Source organism: Aulonocara stuartgranti, assembly GCF_965226115.1.
Source record: "Aulonocara stuartgranti genome assembly, chromosome: 2".
NCBI lineage: Eukaryota > Metazoa > Chordata > Actinopteri > Cichliformes > Cichlidae > Aulonocara > Aulonocara stuartgranti.
In genome coordinates, this window is record NC_138940.1 from 28749232 (window position 1) to 28771182 (window position 21951).

At 42.0% G+C, this 21951-nt stretch overlaps 2 protein-coding genes across 4 annotated transcripts; both read left to right on the forward strand.

Annotated features, from left to right (window-relative positions):
• The first annotated feature begins 8288 nt into the window (after positions 1-8288).
• Positions 8289-12104, forward strand: LOC309719453 (hepatitis A virus cellular receptor 1 homolog). Its single transcript, XM_082555587.1, has 6 exons — positions 8289-9505; positions 9647-9982; positions 10070-10126; positions 10208-10296; positions 11186-11273; positions 11423-12104. Exons 1-6 carry the CDS (start codon positions 9463-9465, stop codon positions 11506-11508), a joined length of 699 nt encoding a protein of 232 aa, XP_082411713.1. The 5' UTR covers positions 8289-9462; the 3' UTR covers positions 11509-12104.
• Positions 12105-16897: 4793 nt separating this feature from the next.
• Positions 16898-21052, forward strand: LOC309713476 (uncharacterized protein). Of its 3 annotated transcripts, XM_082545113.1 has the most exons (14): positions 16899-17147; positions 17255-17593; positions 17748-17876; positions 17972-18139; positions 18257-18327; positions 18401-18647; positions 18739-18822; positions 18914-19216; positions 19361-19489; positions 19585-19749; positions 20108-20151; positions 20255-20357; positions 20433-20463; positions 20540-21052. In XM_082545113.1, the coding sequence occupies exons 1-14, from the start codon at positions 17084-17086 to the stop codon at positions 20595-20597; spliced, it is 1935 nt and encodes a 644-aa protein (XP_082401239.1). In that variant the 5' UTR covers positions 16899-17083; the 3' UTR covers positions 20598-21052. The 3 variants fall into 3 exon arrangements, with proteins under 3 accessions (XP_082401240.1, XP_082401241.1, XP_082401239.1); XM_082545114.1 differs by lacking the exon at positions 18739-18822 and having other exon boundaries at positions 16898-17147; XM_082545115.1 differs by lacking the exon at positions 18739-18822 and having other exon boundaries at positions 16898-17147; positions 18938-19216.
• Positions 21053-21951: the final 899 nt, after the last annotated feature.

Genomic DNA, 21951 nt, shown 5'->3' on the forward strand with positions numbered 1-21951 from the left:
TCTTCTTTTCTGTTTGCTCATGCTTTTATCGGACATCAGCAAAAGTCACCTATAGCTATAGATTTCTCAGTGCTGGCACTCCGGCCTTTGACCAGTTTTTCTGCTCCGAATGACATTTTTAAATCATTGTCTGTACAGCTGACTGACAGATGCTTTGGCTTGAATTCCAGAGTTAAATCACAGAAAACAAGACTCCCCTTCTGTAAGGGGAAGCTTAAGCTTAAGCAACGAGACTTTAACTCATAATAGTATTAAAGTTGCAACAGGCATCTCAGCAGGCTGTATTCTCTAAAGCATAATTCAAAAAGCATGTCTAATATGCTTACTAAATTGTCATTTTTAAAGTTTTAGATACTATTTAAATGTTAGTTATTTTGAATTTAAGGATAAAATTTCATATTATTTTATTTATGAAGTGCATCAGAGTCAGCATGAGGTTTTTGGGGTGAATGATGGCTGAAATGTGGCTCTGCATCCCGACTCAGTTTGTGAAGAGATTCAAGTCATAAAAGTGGGTTTGCTATTTTAGACATGTGCTACACAAAATATACACTGTGAACCTTTGTTGGTATCAAACAAGAGCAAAATCTTATGCTGATTAAAATCAGTCAGCTCTACTGGCCACACATATATGCACACACAGGGAAGTGGGCTCTATTTTGTTTTTTGCACACAATGTGCTAAACAGACTTGACAATCAGACAACAACAGCATAACACACAATAACATTTATAACACATATACATATGTGCAGTGGTGCAGAATGTGACAGTCTTGGAATAATAGGGTGGATAACTGCTTACTATATGCACTGATATAGATATGTTCAACTTAACAAAATTGTATTACTGTTTAGGTAGAAACAGTAACTGGAACCAAGGTCTTTGTGGTTTTGGCAAGATGTTTTTCAGTTGCTAATCCTTAGTTCTTGTTTAATCGCACTTCACTCATAAGCTTATGATATTATAACATGCTTTCTGAAGATATATTTCTATGTACCGGTACTTCTATCTACTTTATCTGCTTCTATGCCCAGGGACTCCATATGGAAATAAGCTAGTAGCTTAATCTGGTACAATGCATCTTTTCTCTTAGGAGATTATTTTTTTATTTTTATATTTATTTTTATTTTTTGTACATGGTCCTGGACAAAAAGTGGAAATGAAATGAAACAAACAGTATCAAAGAGGGATGTAGACTCTGTGATATCACCCTATAACACTTGTTTTGGAATCTGCATTTTTGTTGTTTTTTTGTGGAGACAGAAGTTACCATATATGGATGAAAGGGTGGAGAGTTAAGTTGTCAGCTAATGCTTTTGAGGTTATTCGGCAAGTTGCATTAAATAAACTGTATGAGTGCGTACACACATATGCACATATCTACTTTTTGGTGCTAAGGGACAGAAAAATAAAATTGTAAAATTTGACTCTTGACACAAACACACATACGTAGTGAAAGGTCTGGTTTAAGTAATGGACTTGAAGTAGTAGAAGTGTGGCCTAAAGGATTCCAGTTGTGAAGTGTTGATATTTACAGATTCTTGTCATGAGGGGAAAAGTTATCCACAGAGACCAAACTGGCTGTTAGACATGCTTTTAATTCTGTAATGTAGTTTTTGGCACTTCACTTCACATCACCTGTTTTTAATGTACTACACCCGTTACCCCTGTCTTCACCTACCACTTGTCAATTTTCTTCGCCAGGCAGCTTTTCAGATGTTTTGCAGTATTCAATGTTTGTGTCTCTGGTGATTTCTCCCTGTGTATGACCTTTGTCTGCCATCGGAAATTTGCCTGTCACCTGTTCCCTGCTTGATTTGTTTGTCCTCCCTGACTGCCTACTTGTGCATGACCACGGGCTGTTTGGTTAAAGATTGTTTTGGACTACCTTTGCCACAGAGGTCCTCTGTCTGGTTCCTCTTTTCTGTGAAACTGTAAGATAAAGGGCAAACGCTACCATGACAAAATCGCATCATTCTGCAGTCACCACATGAAAATAGATTAAAAAAAGAATTAAAAAAAACCCTAAACAAACCCTGAAATTAAATTTGCCAGGTGCACATATTAACAATAGACTCTCATTAAACTGATAGAAACCCTGGATGCAATTATGTTTCCTTCAGACATTTTTTGCTGATTCAATTTAGAGAAATTAAATTTCTCAGAGACATGCTTGCTTTAAACTCTCCCATCACACTCTTTGTCAGTGAAAAGATTCCAGTCTCATTAGGTCTGCTGTTAATATGAAAATATGAGAAGTGTTTAGTGGCTTCATGAAATGACAAAACACAGGACATCACAGAGGGAGGACAGTGATCTATAGAGCGCTTGAGCAGCTCGGTGGTAGCTGACAGTGTTGAAAAGTGGAGGTGGAGACAGGCCTGTCAGAGGTGAGTGGAGGGCATCGCAAGACAGGCAAAAAGAAAATATTTTTCTTAGACTCTTGTCATTATGTGCACACAACACTTCCTTTCCATTAGTTATGTTTTTATAATGGCGACTTTTTACCAAACACACATATTGTAAAGTGCATATGGACCTGCATGCACTAAAATGTGTTGCTGTGGCATTGTGTATAAATACCATTGTGCTTTCCTTGCTTCTCATGTCATTTTCACCTTAAATTCAAAAGAAAAAATAGTTGTAAAACAAAATCCACCTTCAACTCTAAATTGGACAAATGTTAGCAGACAAAGTGTTTGAAGGCCAGGCGAGGCAACTAGGCAACATGACTCTTAAACAAGACCCAACTCAGACAGGCACACAGTTAAAACAGTTTATTTAAAGAGGAACTTGCACGGGACTGAGTGAAAGCCACAGGGCTCGGGGAATAATGTGTCCTAAGGAGAGGAGAGAAAGAGTCAGGTCCAGCGGAGCGCAGAAGGAAATTTCCCAATGATCCAGTTTCCAGGACAGTCTCAAAGGTATGCATGAATTGTCTTAATTGGAATGGATAAGCTTGGAGGGAGGAGCACTGGCCTGTCCACACAAAAGGGGTCTGTGGGTCATAGGAGGGTGGCATGGCGAGATGGAGAGTGTCCTGGAAGAGAATTCCTAAGGAGAGTGTTAAACCCAAAGAAGGCAGGTAGGTTGCTCAGGTAAGTCTTGAGGTCCCTTTCATCTGCAGAGATACACTGGAACAAACACAGGATCATCAGGTTTAGTACACATACAGATATCAGTAGGAATAAACAAGAGTGAGCCTGTTTACGACTTGGAGATGACAGACAGTCCGTCGGAGTCCTGATGTTGAGAAATATCAGCTGCTGATGAGATCAATGAACCACAGGTGCGCTCACTGAGAAGCTGCCTGTCCAATCAATCCGAGACCAGACACAGAGAACGGAGTCAAACACATCAGCCCAATACCGTACTATGATGGATGGATGAGACAAATGTGTCTCTGTTCTGTAAAGTGTGAAGTATGTTAAATAAGACTATAACTGGACAGCTTGTAAAAGCAGCACGTGTATTGTTTGGAAAGCAGTGGAATAAGAAATAGGAACAGAAAGCAACTGGGAGTAAAGAGCTTCTTCAAAATAACGCTCATTCTTTTGAGATGTGCAAAACAACAAAACAAAAGGGAACAGTGTGTATTGTTTCAGGTCTCTTAGCCACTTTGAGGATCATCCTGAACCTTTTGGACCTTTATAAACAGCGAAGTGTTTTTAGATATAAAGGGTAACCAGCTGATTTTCTGCTCTTGCTCTTGATGAAGGCGGTCGCACTTTTCTCCTCTCCTCCTCCACCTCTCCCTTAGCTTCCCTGCTTAGCCTCTTATATCCTTGTCTAGTCTCGTGTTTTTTGTATTACTTTTCCCTGGAACACTCTCTCACAGTCTGTTCTCTAAAACCTAAAAGAGAATTGTGGATTTGATCAACTGGTCTCTGAATGCAATTGACACCCCTTCTCAACGAGAAGTCTGGGCTCGGGTGAGCCTGACTCCTGAAGATATCTACCTATTCGGAACCATGATAACAGGGTTCTGGCGGATCGGAGCTGGCTTGGCCCTGGCTTATCGAAGAATTAAGGAAGCGGAACCAGCTGTTCAAACCCCCACAAGGCTGCCCGCTGGGATTGAAATGATGGGACGAGGCGTGAGTTTCTCAAAATGGGCTCATTGAGTGCAGCACGGAGAAGATCTTGGAGAACGCACGGCTGCCGTGAATACTCAGAACAAGACCTCTGAGTGAAAAACTGGATTACATCTGGAGGGGCTCGCTCGAATAACATCTTTGAGCGCAAATTCAATCACATCTTGGGGAAGTGCACTGCGGTCGTGAGTTCTCAGAACCTGCTCTTTGAGCAAAAAGAATGACAACATCACGGAACGTAAGTTTGGATAACATCATAGAAAGCTCACGGCTCTCCAACGGGAGATTGAGAGACCAGTGTTGGACTGTTAGAACAGCTTTGAAATTCATATGAGTTGTTCGCTCTAAAGTAAAAAGCACCATCACTTCATGCGGATACCCTCTTGGCACCAGCTGCGGTTGCAAGGCTGGAGCCGAACAAAAAACACCCTGATAACGACTGTTTTTAGTCTGTTTCTTCAAATTCCATGCAAGGCCACCTGGGTTGGCTGGAAGACTGTTTACTTAGCCTAGCAGGGCGAAGGACACTGTCTCAGCTGAACTCTGGACACGCACACACATACATATACACTGATATGCACACACTCATCCCCCCTCCCTTTCCAAACGCCTTAGACGCTTATTCCCTTCCGATGCTGACGGTGGATCAAGGAGACCAGCGCACGCAGGTCCGGATGTACTGTCTAAATCGGCTGTCTCTCACCCCTTTACCCACCCCTGTTGCTTGTCATGTGTTTCTTTGGTGTATTAAGAGTTTTTTCATGTGCTTTGTGCAGAGGTGTTTTTTTTTTCTGTTCTCAAACTGATCTCCCTGTTGGAGCTCAGTCTGGGGGGAGTTATTTTTTTTCTCCTTATCTTTCCTCATGTGGTGCATTTTCCATTGTTATACCTCTCTGACCTGTCTTCCCCATGTGATGTTTGTGTAATGTATGTACGGTCAGAAGGGTAAGTCGGCGCTGGCAAAGGTCGGCAGCCTTAACCCAATTTCCTTCGGGGTCAACCTTCAGGATCAGTAAAGTTTTATTGAATTGAATTGATGTGTAGAGTGCTTGATCTATTGTAATATCTGTAGGTAGTTAGTATTCTTACAGTATGTATTTATATTAATGTTTATATAGATGCAGCTATTATTTATGCTCTAAATCTTGCATAGTCCTGCACCATTGTTGTTGTTTTTTGCATCATAACACTTGTTTGCATACAATAATGTAATTCTGATCCTTATTGTAATGAGTGGCAACTGTGGTTGATGTAATTAAAGTAAAAGCACCAGGAAGATGACAGGGCCAAAGTGATGTGGGTGCACTGAGTAACTGTAAAAATCTCACAAAAAGGACGTTTTTGAAAGTCATCTCAGGAACAAGCTGAGCCCTTTTAAATTGTCAGCCGCAGGGCCAGAAGAGAACAACTCATCCCAGACAAATTACAAAAACAATTTTGAGTGTCCTTCCTGTCACGGCTGGCGGAGCGAGCCGTGTGGAGTGGAGGAAAAGGAGGACCCAAAATGCAGCAAACTGATGATACGAGTGAAGTTTATTTACACGGTGGCAGTGGCAAAAACAGGCAATGAAGCATGAGTAATGACAAACCTAAACTGGGAGAAACTAAAGAGCAAACCTGAAATCTTACAAAACGGAGAGCGGAGCAGAGAGACGCAGACCAAGGGCCAGGATACCAAGAAACACAGACGAGCCGACAACGAACACAGACCGACACCCACTATATATACACACACACACACACACACACACACACACACACACACACACACACACACACACACACACACACACACACACACACACACACACACACAAGGTAATCGGGTAATCGCACACAGGAGGGAAGAACAGCTGATCTGAATACACATGACTGGAGGACACAAGCTGAACACAATGACAACAGACACAGACTTTCAGAACAAAACAGGATATCTAGAACCCGAAACGGACACAAGGGGGGAGGACACAGAATAACTAGAACAGAGGGAAATAATCACAAAACACAAAACGCTGGGTCAACGACCCAGGACCATGACAGTACCCCCCCTCCAAGGGCTGGCTCCAGACAGCCCAAAACAAAAACAGACGACCAACCCAGGGCGGGCGGCGGGGGCCCAGGACGGAGGGACCAACACAAGCTCCAGCGAACCGAGAGAATTGTCCAAAACAAAAACACACATGCTGGAGCACGAGAACAAAACACAGTTCAGGAGGCCGGCCCGGAGGCTGACAACTCAGAAGTCCAGGACAGTTCATCTTCTGAGGCCGGCCACGTCGGCGACGTAGATCCATAAGCTGACCGAGCGGAAGGCAGCGGTGGCGGAGTGGAGGCAGTTCAGGGGGCCGACCGTGCACACGGCAGCGGCGGCGACGGGGAAACCGTTCAGGCGGCCGACCGTGCGGACAGCAACGGCGGCGATGAGGAAACCGTTCAGGCGGCCGACCGTGCGGACAGCAATGGCGACGATGACACAAGTCTGGAGGCCGACCGCGCGGAAGGCAGCGGCGGCGTCTAGGAGGTCGTCCATATTGACGATGACGCTCCACCAGCGGCCTGGTAGATGACCGCCGATGTCGAGGCGGCAGTTCGGGACCCGAAGGTGGCGTGGCCGTCGCAGCACCAGACGAGACCGAAGCAGCGGCTGGTCCAGGCGCGGCTGAAGCTGAAGCGGAGGCCGGACCAGGCGCGGCTGAAGCTGAAGCGGAGGCCGGACCAGGCGAGGCTGAAGCAGAGGCCGGACCAGGCGAGGCTGAAGCAGAGGCCGGACCAGGCGAGGCAGATGATGATGCTGCACCGGGCGAGGATGAAGGCTCGGAGGCTGCAGCTGGCGAGGATGATGAGGCTGCAGCAGGCGACGGCGTGGACGCCGGAGACTGTAGCGCTGCAGGCGTGGAAGAAGCTGCTGCTGCCCGTGGCGTGGATGAAGCTGCAGCTGGCGAGGATGATGAGGCTGCAGTTGGCAGCTGGACGGGCTCCTCGGGCCCTCCAGCTGACGAGGCAGGAGGCTGGCTAGGTTCTCCTGAACCTCCAGCTGACGAGTCTTGAGGCTGGACGGGCTCCTCGGGCCCCCCAGCGAAAACAGTCTCTGGACCAGTGGGCACCGGGGCCCCTGGAACACACAGGTCAGAACCAGCAGGCGCACGGGCCTCTGGCAGGCACAGTTCAGAACCAGTAGGCGCACGGGCCTCTGGCAGGCACAGTTCAGAACCAGCAGGCGCACGGGCCTCTGGCAGGTACGGGTCAGAACCAGCAGGCACACGGGCCTCTGGCAAACACAAGGCAGACTGCAGCTGCACAGAGCATTGACCCAGCTCGGGCAGCGACAGCCGGATACAGTCCTCAGCTGGCTTCTTAATCTCCAGGGGTCCAGAGTCGGCCGGGGGCTGGGACCCAGCCTCTGGGGAGGCCCTGGAGTGTGTCACAGTCTCTGGGCTGGCCAGCTTTTGAGGACTGATTACAATATTATGTGGTGTGTCTCTCTGCTTGACATGAACAGGTGAAAAATAGTTCTTTCCGGGTTGGATGGACTTAACTTGTTGTGCAGGAGGAGTTGGTGACAACGATGGCTGAATAGGTGATAATAAGGCGGATGAGTCTCTTGTCAACTGAGCTATTGACTGAGCTATGGATTGTAACCAAGTGTCTAATAGGTCTGGCTGTGACTGTAATGGGGGTGACGGTTGAGTGGCTAACTGAGCTAGTGGCTGCTGGGCAGCTAACTGAGCTACCGGCAGGGCAGCCGACTCAAAAAACACAGCCCCGGAATAAACAGACACACAGTCCAAAACAGAAAAAGGGTCCTTTTCACTCACCACAGCTGGCAGTTCCAAAGTCCTAGTCTTCGGCTGTGGGGTGATGCGCCGACGGCGCGATCGTCGCTTCCTCCCGGGCAAAACCTCCGGCGGGCCGGGCAAAACCTCCGGCGGGCCGGGCAAAATCTTCGCCGCCGGGCTGAGTTGGGAAGCGGTAGCGGCTGGTGGGTGAAGGTGCAGTTCGTTGAGTATGAAGTCCTGTGCGAGCGGGTGAAGAGAGTCCAGCAGCCAGGAGTGAGCAGAGATGAGCTGCTGTAGCCTGGCTTCTACAGCGCGGAGACACTCTTCCCCCTCATGCTCGAGCCATAGGTTAACCAACCTGGAAACAGAGTCAATTAGTTCCTCCCGAAGCTCCTCGGGAGGTGTGGATGCCGCTGGGTCCATGTTTGGTCGGCTCGTACTGTCACGGCTGGCGGAGCGAGCCGTGTGGAGTGGAGGAAAAGGAGGACCCAAAATGCAGCAAACTGATGATACGAGTGAAGTTTATTTACACGGTGGCAGTGGCAAAAACAGGCAATGAAGCATGAGTAATGACAAACCTAAACTGGGAGAAACTAAAGAGCAAACCTGAAATCTTACAAAACGGAGAGCGGAGCAGAGAGACGCAGACCAAGGACCAGGATACCAAGAAACACAGACAAGCCGACAACGAACACAGACCGACACCCCACTATATATATACACACACACACACACACACACACACACACACACACACACACACACACACACACACACACACACACAAGGTAATCGGGTAATCGCACACAGGAGGGAAGAACAGCTGATCTGAATACACATGACTGGAGGACACAAGCTGAACACAATGACAACAGACACAGACTTTCAGAACAAAACAGGAAATCTAGAACCCGAACCGGACACAAGGGGGGAGGACACAGAATAACTAGAACAGAGGGAAATAATCACAAAACACAAAACGCTGGGTCAACGACCCAGGACCATGACACTTCCACTGTTTTCTTTCTTCGCCAATTTTACCGCTGAACATAAACTTTAATAAGTCTCCTGAAAAATCTGTACGCAAGCAGCGTGAAGGAATTCAGATGGCCAGAGTCTCACCATTTCATGTGACAATCTATAGATAAATCAGGAAAACAGGCTCATAGCTGTTAGTGACAGATGTGACACTTAGTCATGTTTCCTGTTTATCTGTGTGTGTCATCGATCTTTAACATTTAAAGTGTCCCATAATAAATAAATGGAGGAACGCACAATCTGTTTATATTACAGAATATAACATTTCCAGCCTTTTGTCCCCCTTTTCTTTTACATGCGAGAGTTGAGGTTTATATGTACAATGATAAACTCTGGATTACTTCATAACAACAGATGAGACATACATTTTTCCCAGTGGGCTCATTGCGTATCACAAGAATTCAAGTCCAAATGTAGACAAGACAGCCGTAATTTCCTTCTTCATTTTTAAAAAGAGAAGTGAAACCTCCAGTATTTGATAAAACAGTACGTGTGGTGAGGGAGAAGCTCATTACATCCTCGCTTGAGGACATTGTTAACAATAGCCTACACATGCGTGGTCTGTTTTGCTTTTGCCTCTGGATCCTGATCCGAGGTAAGTCGATATTTGGTGCTTTTATTGTTTCAGACTATATGTAGTGTGCTTGTTGGTGTAGGAGTGTGTGTGGGTGCAGTAGTGGGCTTCAAATCGGGGTTACAAATGTAATCTGTATCATCTATTGCTGTTCCTTCACAGTGTCCTTCAGCACCAGAGTCATTGGCCTTGTTGGGCACAATGTCACGTTGACATGTAGGTATGACACCAAAACCCATGGAGTCCTGAGTTTTTGTTGGGGAAAAGACAGGGTGCCCACGTCCAAATGTTCCAACACCATCCTTTCCTCCACCGGTGAGGCTGTGTCTAACAGAAGGTCCTCCAGGTACCAGCTGTTGGGCCGAGTGACAAATGGAGATCTGTCGCTGACCATCCTCAATGCTCAGACGGAAGATGCTGGGGTATATGGCTGCAGGATTGAGATTCCTGGGTGGTTTAATGACCATAAGGTCAACATTGAACTGATCATAGAAGAAGGTAACGCTCATGAAAAGCTTTAGTGTTGATCACAAAATCATTGATGTTTTTTAGTTGAAAAAAATTGGTCTGTTTTGTTTTTCATAGCTGCTGTAGAACAACCTGTTACACAGAACTACATAATATCTACTGCTGGAACAACAGGTAAGCAAACACCTACAAATAAATATGTTAACTTTTTAACATAAATTGTATCTTATAGATTATACCAACTAACTATTTCAGATGCTACAGAAATACTGACAGCGTCGGCATCTGAAAGCGTGGAAGTTGGTCACCAACAAATGGACGCAGTTCAAAGTGAAACAGAGCAGGTATTTGACTTTTTATTTAAATCAGGAGAAAGCTGTGTGTTATAATACATCAATTCCTATTTTTATAGCACACTTACAAAGTGCTTCGTAGTTTTACTAAAATCACACATTAAAAACAAGCATATATGTTCCAGTGTGCATAGACAGACTCGACATATGGTCTTACAGTCATTCCTACATCCACACTTACATAAACACATCAGATGTAAACAATAGCCAAATACAACAGGAGAAAGTGTGAAGAAAAACAGCTGTTTGAAGTAAAGCACAGATTGACTTCATGAGCTGACAAAGGCTGTTCTAATGTTTTTGGCATCACAACCTCTAAATTGTGATCACCTGTGGAGTTAAAATTAAAGCGTGGAAGAGTTTAGCGATCAGATGATCGGAGAGGCCGACTGACGTTATAAGGTTGCAGCAGCTCTGCTATAGACGCAGGAGCCGGTCCATGTGGAGCTTTATGTATTATTAATGAAGGTTTAAAATAGAGTCTGATTTTCAGGGGAAGACAGTAAAGAGAAGCAAGAACAGAGTTAACTCAGATAATGAAATGTTTTACAGCACGGTATGACTCATGGATGAAAACAGGAAACCTGTGGCGTTTATTTTCCTTTAGATTTTTCGTCTAGCAGCTAGAGAAGAAATGACACTAACTTGTAGTTTTGTCTTTTTATTTACTTATTTATTACGATATTTAGGACATTTGGATTTCCTTAAATTAACATTTTGTCTCAAGATTGATGTGAGACACTTAGAAACATGATTCAAAAAATGAGTGTAAAAAAAAAGTGCAGGAATATTCTCATTATTTAACATTATTTATGTAACAGATTTAAAATTATATGGCCATTATAATTGACCTCACGATAAGGTTTATTTTTCATCGCAGGTGATTTTCTTCTCGAGCATTGGGAATATTGGCAGGATGGCAGGTCTTTTATTGCTCACCATAATCATAATCCTCTGCTTTATTTTCCGTAAGTATGGAAATAGATTATCGTTTGTGAGTCATCTCCCATTCCTGATTAATTCAACATTAAAAGTGGGCGTCTATCAAACAGCGGAAGTCACAGAGCGGGCTTTCCTTCTTACTGAGTATCTTCATATGTGCATTTCTTCAATCTAGGAAGGATGTTCCTGATGAAGGAGGCACTGAAACATCACAACTCCGTAACTGCTGAGAATATTTATGAGAGCATCGCAATGACTTAATGCTGTTGAAAACCCCCCACAAAGATCTCACAGAAAAGGGTGCAATTGTTTCACAAATTGCAAAAATAACCTAAAGATTAATTATTTTCTTTCTTACTACCTAGAAGAGTCGTTGGCTTGTCAACACTTGCAGACACAATGCCACCTACTGGCCCTACTGAGCAATAATAAGCAAATGTGAAAAACAAGTTTGTTAGGTATAACTGCACTATTATCTCAGTATACACCTCTCAGCTATAATTGAAAAAACCTTCTTATGACATGGCTCAAATGAACTGTGAAACAGCTATTTAGTGATGTGAAAAATATGTACTGTACTATATGTTATATAAGCTTTTTTTTAACCACTGAATAATGTAAAAATGGAAGATGATTTGAGAAAGAACCTTTACATGACAAGACTAATTGCTTATGGTTTATTTATTTATTTCTCTCTAAGTCTTGTGTCTGAGTCATTTAAAAAGTCTTGTGCATGTTCTGTTACACTGTATCAGCAAACTGAATAAATGTAATTACCTCTACCTCATTCTCCTTTATGTTGAAACATAACTGCTTTTCTCTGGAATCCAAAACTAATTAAACAAAAACCTGAATAATGTTTTTCCTTGTTTAGTTCTTAGCAACACACGTGGGACTGAAAAATATGTATACATTGTGCCAACCAGTAAAAGCCAGTACAGGACTCAAATGCACCACACAGAGCCATGAGGCTTTAACTTAAAAAGTCCAGTGTTTACTGGACAATCCCGTACACATGACATCAATCAAAACAAATACAAAAATGCTATAAAATGTCTTTAAAATAGAACAAATAATAAAACATATAGATTTAATACAGGTGACCTCACACACAGGGGGTAAAGTGGGATTTGGCAACGTCGACCTTACGCTTGTGGGTGGCTGAACAGCATTGTTTATGTTTTTTTGACATACAATGATGTCTGTCACAGTTTGTTGCCTGTCCAGTGCTGAACTTTGAATACCACAACATTATTATTATGTAATTTGTTTCGCACGCTGCATCACGATAAGTAAAATGACAACTTATAAAACACAATCATGTTCAGATCCAATATCGCAAATGAAAATCTAAAATGAAATAGCCTGAATTCACCAGTTTATCAAACATGAACAGTCCTTACCATTTAAAAAAAAAAAAATCTTATATTTTCTTACATCTTGAACTTTCTATGTTCATCTCTCCCTGGGAAGTACAGCAACTGTACATTGGCTAAAAAGACACACTGATGCAAACTGCATGTATGAAAAGTTACATTTGAAATGAGCCACCCCTCGAAAATGTTTCATTTGTGCTCGCTTCTGTTCTGCAGCACTAGTTAGATACTCACATCTGCACCATGAACGCACAACAAAGCTGAGATGGGAAAAGGCGATGTGGTTATGTTGCAAGTGACACTGTGGGATATCATTATTTTCTTATCACTCCGTTCAACCAGCTTGAAGCAACTGCAGGCTGCAGCACATGAAAAATCAACTCCCTATCAGATCTAATTTCTCATTAACTGAAGGTTGACTGTATAAAAGCACTCAATATTACTACAGTTTGTTGTTGTAATGACACATTTTTTTTTGGAAGTGATCAAAGAGGAAGTACTGTGCTGAGTTACTTAATATCCAGCAGAACCAAATGTTTGCTCAGCAGTCTGAGAAATAAGCAAAGAGTCCAGAGCCCTTGAGTGAACTAGTGTTTTTGTTTTCTGTAGTGCTCGGAAATCATCAGTCATCATTTCTGGTAAACCAAAAATTATGAGTGTTTTTTGAAGTTTTATTTTGCGTATATCTTTGCCAATGAGCAAAAAATGTGAAATTGTTTAGATTTGTCTTCCTATCCAGATCAGCATGTCATGAACAGATAAACAAAGAAAATATGAGAAGGGGATTCTGCACCTGTGGCACCTCCTGTGTTAATTGAACCACACAAGAAATGATCGATCGGTTCGGTTCAGATTTCTGCACATTTCATTGAAATAATGCTGGATTTTAGATGGGGAACCAATGCAACAAAAACAGAAGCAGCTCTGTTCCGCTTTAGCGAGAAGAAAAATGAGTTGTTAGGCGCTTAAACTAAAAACAGCACCATGCAGTTTGGAAATATTTTAACACTGAAATCACACTGTGCTCAGTTCTGTCTTGTTTAACAGGGGAGTTAACGTAATGAGAGTGTTTAATAGATGGAGCGTGTGCTGCCTAAAACAACTGTTTTAGGCAGCACACGCTTACTGTAAGCATGTGTTGGAAACTACGAATGTACTTCTACAAGTTTCATTTAGACTTGAAAGGTATGAAGGTTCCCTTTTGTACCAAAATAAACTCGTTAGTTAACTCCAGTTGATTGTAGAGCCATGATGCAACATCCAAGTGATGCTGTCCAACTTTCATTATCCACAAATAACAAAATGTGAATATTGATTAAACCCACCTTTGGGCATAATAAATATTTAACACGCCTTTTTTAGATGGAAGATGGTCTAGCTGAGACAAAATGTTTTCCCAGCACTTTGTGGGCATCAGTAAAGTCAACACCTGCCCTCTATTCCTGCAGGAGAAACAGTGGTTGTGTTTTTCACTGTAGTAAAGGAGCAAGGCAGCTCAAAATATAGTTGAAGCAAGATTTTTCAGATGTGGCTGAACTAGGTATTATTTTCATATTTATGAATGAAACATAGTATGTGGTATTTACACACGCTGACCACTTTATTAGGTAACACAAATATCAGTTTAATCAATCACATGGCAGCAGCTCAGTGCATTTAGGCATGAAGACACTGTTGAGACGACCTTTTGAAGTTGAAACTGAGAGCGAGCATCAGAATGGGGAAGGAAGGTGAATACGTGAATTTCAACCTGGCATGGTTGCTGGTGGTCTGAGCAATTCAGAAAGTGACGATCTGCTGGGATTTTCCCCACACATCTGTCTGTAGGGTTTACCGAGAAAAATGATATAGGTTTAACAGTTAAATTGATAACAGGTTACAACGTTAAAGCCACTGAGACTGGGTCATCCTTTTTTGTCTCCTAGTTACAGAGTTAATATTGGGGGATTTTATTACCTGTTTGTTCTAAATGAATTCTGAAATAGTTCATATAAAATGTGTTTTTCCTGATCTCTCAATTCTAAACAGAAGTAATACTTGTCTCAAAGAATTCATCTCAGCAAACATTTTCCTTTGAAGAACAAAGATGTGCAGATTTTTTTTTTTTGCTGCTAAGATATTTGTTGACTTTATTTATTTGAAGAGAAACCTTTTGACCCCCACTAATCAGTATGAAAGAAAATATACCATGTTCAGAATAGGGGCCGCCATTCTCAGACTAAAATAAAATGTGAAAACGTGTTGTTTGTGTCTGAGCACTAATGCTGTTCACATAAATGAATGATAAATCCATTGTTTTGCTGTTATTTGATGGCAGAAAATGCACTTGTATGGCTTGAAAAAAGGCTGCTGTTATATTAGTAACACAATGCCACCTACTGGATCTAATGCCAAAATATTAATGAACAAAAAATAACCAAGGTCACTGTAATCTTACCAATGTATACTTTGTTGCTGTATTTTTTTAACACAAGGGCTTCACTGTTTTACAACATACTAGTCTGTAATCAAATGTCTCTTTAATAACAATATCTCAGAGCAACATTTTTGCTTGCTCTGAGATATTGACTGTAAAAACCATTACACAGATTTTCACGTCAATTCATTAAAAGAAAGTTGCTTCTCTTTTGCTTTTAGTTCCTCTCTCTATAAACTCCCCCAGTGGTAATATAAGCTAAATAGAAGAAATTAAGAGTGAAAGTAACTGTTTCCGATCCCCTGGAAAACAAAAAAAAGTTTTCAGTGAGGTCACAAGAAGACGACACAAGCGGCACCAAGGTTACACTGTCACACTTTGTTTCACCCTGTTTCTCATAAATGTTAACTGTACGAGGGCAGCCTGATAGGTGAGTAGCTGGGTTCTGTACTACGTGGGTAGAAGCCCTTGTAGCAGTGAGCGTCTGGTTTCCAGCTAACCACATTGTTTCACTGCTCTTTCCATGAATTCCATTTTATGTCTCTTTCCATTTTATCTTTTAAAAAAAAACAAGCGAAAAAAATTTGTTAAGAATAGTTTATCAGAAATCCTTCTAGTTTGGAATTTCACGCAGAGATAAACGCGAAATGTGATGGTACAAACAATACTGTGCAAAGGTCTTGAGCCACCCCTTATTCTTTTATATTTTGTTTCAAAGGCCAGACTGTCTTCCTCATCCGCCATGCAAAACCATCATGTTATTGTCTGACTGACAACAGTTTGATTTTTCAGCATGAAAATGATCTCAAACACATCGCCAATACCAAAGCTTAGACAAAAACACTCATTTGAAACTGTCAGTCATGGATTGGCCTCCACAGAGGCCGCACATCAGCATTATTGAAGCAGCGTGGGATCATTTTGACAGAATAAGGCAGCAAAAATCCAAAGATGAGCTTTGATTGTCCTTTAAAAAGTCAGGAGAAGCATTCCTGAAGACTACTTAAAGAAATTAGCAGAAAGCTGACTGTGTTGAAGAATAAATATTGACCTTCAAGTTTTTTTTAAAAAAATATACTGTTTTGCCTTATATGCTGCATTTCAATATATTAAAAAAAACAACAACTGATGCACAAATTACCAATGTCCCAAATAAATTATTAAGACATAAGATATGCTAATACAGTAATGTTTAAGATGTTTGCACATTACTGTATAGTACTGTATAATTAATGATTATTTTAATTAATTTCGTTTGCTCACTCACTTAAGGTACTGCATGTACAAAAAAAAGTTTGCCTTTCAATCCTCTAAAGAAACATGATAAAAAAAAAAAAATCTACTAGCTTTTTTAAAAAATGGCAGAAAACCGCATGTGTCTTGGGTTCTTATCAGAGAGGAAGTTCTTTGCTGGGTTACTAAACAGCCACCATGCCCAAACGTTTACTCAGCACTCAAAGAAACCAGTTCAATGGCCTTTGGTTAAACCAGTCTCTCCTTCTTTTTACATTAAAAAAATGTATTTAATGCGTTAAATTTGAGGACACAATAAATATTTGATTTCAGTGGACCAAAGTGCATTGTATCTCTTTAAATGCCTTGTGCTGATGAGTAAATAGCATGTTTTGAAGTTACTTTGAATATTTCCTGCTGGAATAAATTATTAGTAACAATTTAAAGCATTAGTCTCCGAGATGCAGGGAGGATATTTTGAATAGTTAATGCTCTATCCCTACCACTGCTACAGAAGCTGGGAACCAACACTGGGAATGAATTCGTCATTTTGATAACCTTGATTCTGTGTCTGTCTAATCATCAAAAAGGAAACAGTTTGCCCCTTCTAGTAAAAGGAACCAAAACCACAAAAAAGGAAACAGCTCCTTTCTACATTCCTCTTCTACCAGCAGAAGTTGTTTGTGTGTGCTTATCAAGGAAGCATCATGTGATCTGGAAATATTTGAGAGCTGAAACCACCCTGGGTTTCGTTTAGTGGTGTTTAGCAGGTCAACCAATCTGTCCTTTGATTTAGAGAGAAGAAGGTAAAATGATTATTTTGGCCAGCAAACACCTTGCTGTGTATTGCAACCTTCTCTTTTGTTTTCTTGCAGGTAAGACAGCCATGCATATGATTTGCATTTGATTTAGCTGTGCAGTGACTAATTAATGTATTTTTTCCATTTAAAAAATGTAAAAAAAAATCTCAATGCCTTTTCAGGTTTCGTGTCTGCAGAAACTGTAACAGTCACGGTGGGAACAGATGCTATTTTAAAATGCAGCTATGATGCAAAGTATTACGGCAGGCTTTCTGCATGCTGGGGCAAGGGAACCATACCTAACAGCGGCTGTGCCAACGAGGTGCTAAAGACAGATGGGACGTCAGTGATCAGCAGGTTGTCAGAACGTTACCTGCTCATGGGCAATCTTGGCCAGGGTGATGTGTCTCTGACCATCAGGCACGCCGAGGAGCAGGACTCTGGCGTGTACGGCTGTCGTGTGGAAATACCAGGCTGGTTCAATGACCAGAAACATCACGTGACTCTGAAAGTGAATGCAGGTGAGGCAAAGACAAATTTAATAAAATAAGCAGCATGTTTAGTTAAAAATCTTTTTTTTTTGGGTAGTTTCAGTTTTTGTCTGGTAACTGATTAGTCATCTCATTATTTCAGCATTGTATAAGCTCATATTTAGTTTTTTCCCTTACCTTTTAGTTCCACCGAATCCACTGAGAATCGAGGCAAGAGAGGTGAAGGAAAGGACCGTCACTATTCGCTGGAGTCCTGTGTTCGACGGCGGCCGTCCCATTACAGCTTACAGGGTTGATATAAAAAACAAACAGAGTAAGCACAAGAAAACCGACCCAGTATCCATGACAGATTTTGAGATATTTCAAAAGTTATTTTAAAGTCAGAATCTATGGATTTGTGCTGCACAGCACCCTGGGAAACAAAAAAAACCACCGAGCTGCACGATCCTTCACTGACTCACGTGACTTTGGTGGATTTGAGTCCATCCAAGACCTACAACCTTCGCGTGTTCGCCATCAACAGCGTTGGGATGAGTGAAACCAGCAACGTTCTCACTATCACTGCAAAAGAAGCAGGTTTGTTTCAGCATCATTTATGTGTTAGTATTTTTATGATAAATATAATGATCTAGAATGTAAAAACAAATTCACATTTTTGGTGGTTGCTCCCTTTAAAATTTGTTTTCCCTGCAGCACCAGAGGGCCCGCCCCTGGATATGCAGCTTGTGGCCCTCAGTTCCAGCAGCATCAAAGTAACCTGGAAGGTAAAGTCACAGTTCAGCACTGTTTCCGGGCTTGTGACTGGACATAGTAGACTAACTCTTTTCTCTCGACTAGCCTCCGAGGACTGAGCTGAGAAACGGCGTTCTGCGGGGTTACAACATTAACTACAGAGAGTATGACCCCGTGGCCAAACAGTTTAAACGGTGGCAGTATTTAACTGTGGCGGCCACGCGTGAACAAGAGACTGTCACTCTTGTTAACCTGAAGCCTTCTACCATGTACGGCGTGCTCATACAGGCCAAAACAATCGCCGGGGTCGGACCAGCTTCAAATGCACCTCTCTGCTCAACTCTGGATGAGAGTAAGTTTTTAAAAATTACAAAATATGACTAAAAACTATTTTTTGTCATATTTTTTTAATGTCAGTTTGATTTCATGCATTTTATTTAAAGTTCCTAAAACAACAACAACAACAACAACAGTAACTACTTTGCCTTCTTCCACTGCTGCCACAATGCGGCTACATTTTTCCTCGGGTACGTGTTATCGAGCAAGTGTAACTTTTTCCTCAATTATTTTTTGAGAAATGACTTACTGGAATTGCTTCTTCTTTTACTCTACTTCAAGTTTACGCAACTTCTGCAACCTCAGCAACCTCAACAACTTCAGCAACCCCATCGACTTCAGCAACCTCAACAACTTCAACAACCCCATCAACTTCAGCAACCCCATCAACTTCAACAACCCCATCAACTTCAGCAACCCCATCAACTTCAGCAACCTCAACAACTTCAGCAACCCCATCAACTTCAGCAACCCCATCAACTTCAACAACCCCATCAACTTCAGCAACCCCATCACCTTCAACAATCTCAATAACTTTTTATGCCGCCACAGTTTGGGAGCAAAGCACTGCCAGTATCTCAGGAGGTAAAACATTTAAAGGGAACATTTGTTTCCACCCCTGATTTAGTTTCTGAAAATAATGGTTCCCAGACATAACTCTCATACTAAAACCAGAAATCAAACGCTTGAAAAGATAAAAACTTCTTTTACTTGTTAAATATCTTCTAGTGCCCCCGGATCCCCCAGTGATCGAGTTAAAGAAGGTGGACAGCAATTCGTTTTCCCTTTTTTGGAATATTAGTTCCGAAGGTGACAGCCCCATCACCGGGTATTTCCTCGAGTACAAAGCAGTGAATGGTAAAAACTTCACTTTAATACAAGCTCTAAAGCTAAATTTACACTGTTAATCCTCATATCACTCTGTGATATTAAGTTAAATATTTTCCTTTCAGCTTCCTGGGATTACACAAAGAACGCTGTGGACTTTGGAGCCCATGAGACGGAGGCCACAATAATAGAGATGAATCCCTCGACATACAACGTCCGCATGTTTGCCAAGAACAGCCAGGCCACCAGTGCAGCCAGCAATGTCCTCACGATCACCACTGGGGAAGCAGGTGTTATTTTCATTAAAAAATGTATTATTGCTCCTGTAGTTGTGTGTTTGTGCAGTTCATCAGGCAGAACAGGGCTGCTTTTCCCATATGCTGTGGTTCATTAATGAACGGGAAATTGTTTCCTCGTGTCAAGGCAGAAGAAGGGATTTTTGTTCATATTCTATTATCTTGCCCCAAAATTTAAACGAGCGACAATTTTATTATTGCAGTTTATTGTAGTTCCTCAAACATCAGGAAGCTGCTTCACAGTGGGCCTGTTTAGTTGCACTCGTTGTTTCTGCGTGTTAAGCTGTTTTGCCGAACACAACATTTGCTGGACTTCCTCCTAGCTCATTTCCTTTGTGGTTGTGCATTGTAGGTCATGAGAAGGACATACTCATTACCAGCATGATGCCATATACTGTAAGTATTTGGATGCTACCATAGAAAAATCAAACAACTACACATAATGCTAAATAGTTCACTTGATTGAGCAGATCAGCTTTATGGTACTCCTTTCTGCTAGGCAAGCCCTTTGAACAGTCCTAGTCATCACCTGATAGGCATCTTTGTAGCGGTGGGCCTCTTGGTGGTAACAGGCGCCATATTAACCACGTGGCAGCTTCGCCGTAAGTGTGCTTAGCAGCATTGCTCCTTATAGAAACCCAGCTTCCTCCCCTGAACTGTATGCTCTCTCTTCACAGGACTAAAACAGAAAAAAGGCACCCTGAGCATGTAAGTGTTTGCGGCGCACGCCACGTTCAACTTGAGAAATGATCTGCTTAAAACTGTCACTTTTTCTCATCTGCAGCTGGCTGGGTAATGGAGAAGTACGCTACACAGACTGCGAGTCACTACACGAGCTGTAAAACACAGAGTTAATTTGGGCTGTGGAAGGATCGTAGAACTAACCAAGACAAAAAGTACTTTTAAATTTCACATTTGCAAAAAAAAAAAAAGATGTATATTTTTGTCTGTCACAGAGGAAAGATGACTAATCTGCTAAAACGTCACCGACATGTCGGGCTGATTACAACTAACCAAAAGAAAACACTCATTAAATAAGCTTACAAAAAGGGGGACTCTGGTTTTTATAAAGCAGCTTCTGTTTGTGTGTGTGGTTGCGTTTCTACAGTCATCATCGAATCATCAGTTTTTTTGTTTGTTAGTTTTAGTTTTGCATGTAATGGGAACGCACGACAGCTCTGCTATTGTTTTTGTGAAACTTTTACAGTGTTTGTCCTTCTGCATGTATTTTATTTCACGGTGTAAACCACAGTGTGTTTATTTAACAATCACAGAATAAATTAACACTTAGCCACAAGCTGTGCTGAATGCATTTGTTTAAAGTGTGCTCTATAAATCATCAGTTAAAACCACAAATGCGTGCAATCACAACTTTTTTTTTTAAATAAAAAAAAACCTGCTGGACTTAAAAGTGAATTGTAATGGCTGCTTTTGCTTAAATCTCTTCAGTGAAAAAAAAACTCCCCACAAATTAATTAAAAGTTACATTTTACCACTTTATATAATTATAAATGAAATGTTAGAGCTGCTTCTTTATTGAAATCATTCAAAACTCAACAACCATCTCCAACCACCAGAGGGCACCAGAGTTTCACTGGTAAGCTGATGTACCGCTCTCACTGAGCTCTCACGTCGCCATCAGCAGAGCCGTCCTCAGCGGCTGGCGCTGCAGCCAGCTGGATTTCCACCCATCTGTCCTGTAAATCTCTTAATAGTCCTAATTAAGGAGAAGAGGAAGAGGAGGAGATCTGATACCTCCGTGGAGCTTTGAGGCAGCTGCCTGAGAGGGAGTCTCAGACTAATGGGGGATCACAAGGGGGGATACCTAAGCCATGTGTCTCAGCGGGGACCACATGGCACAGTAGTGATCAATGTTTGTGTGTGCACGCATGGATGTTTTTTTTAAAAAAAATTTTTAAACGACTTCCACTTCCTGTTTCTGCTTGTTTATATCTCTTTAAAATGTCCTACGACTAAACCACAGATGGAAGAATTGTTGTTTTTAACTTCACAAACTGACTTCCTGAGAAATGGACTAATTCTCTACAGTGGTGTAAATATTGCTTGATTATTGCTTTTCTGTGGTAACCCATCACAAACTCAGAGCTGCTGACGCACAAAGTCACAGTATACTTTGTGACCCTGGCCTGTAAACAAAGCTCCACCACATCCCTCCTTTCTGGACTTCCTCTCGTC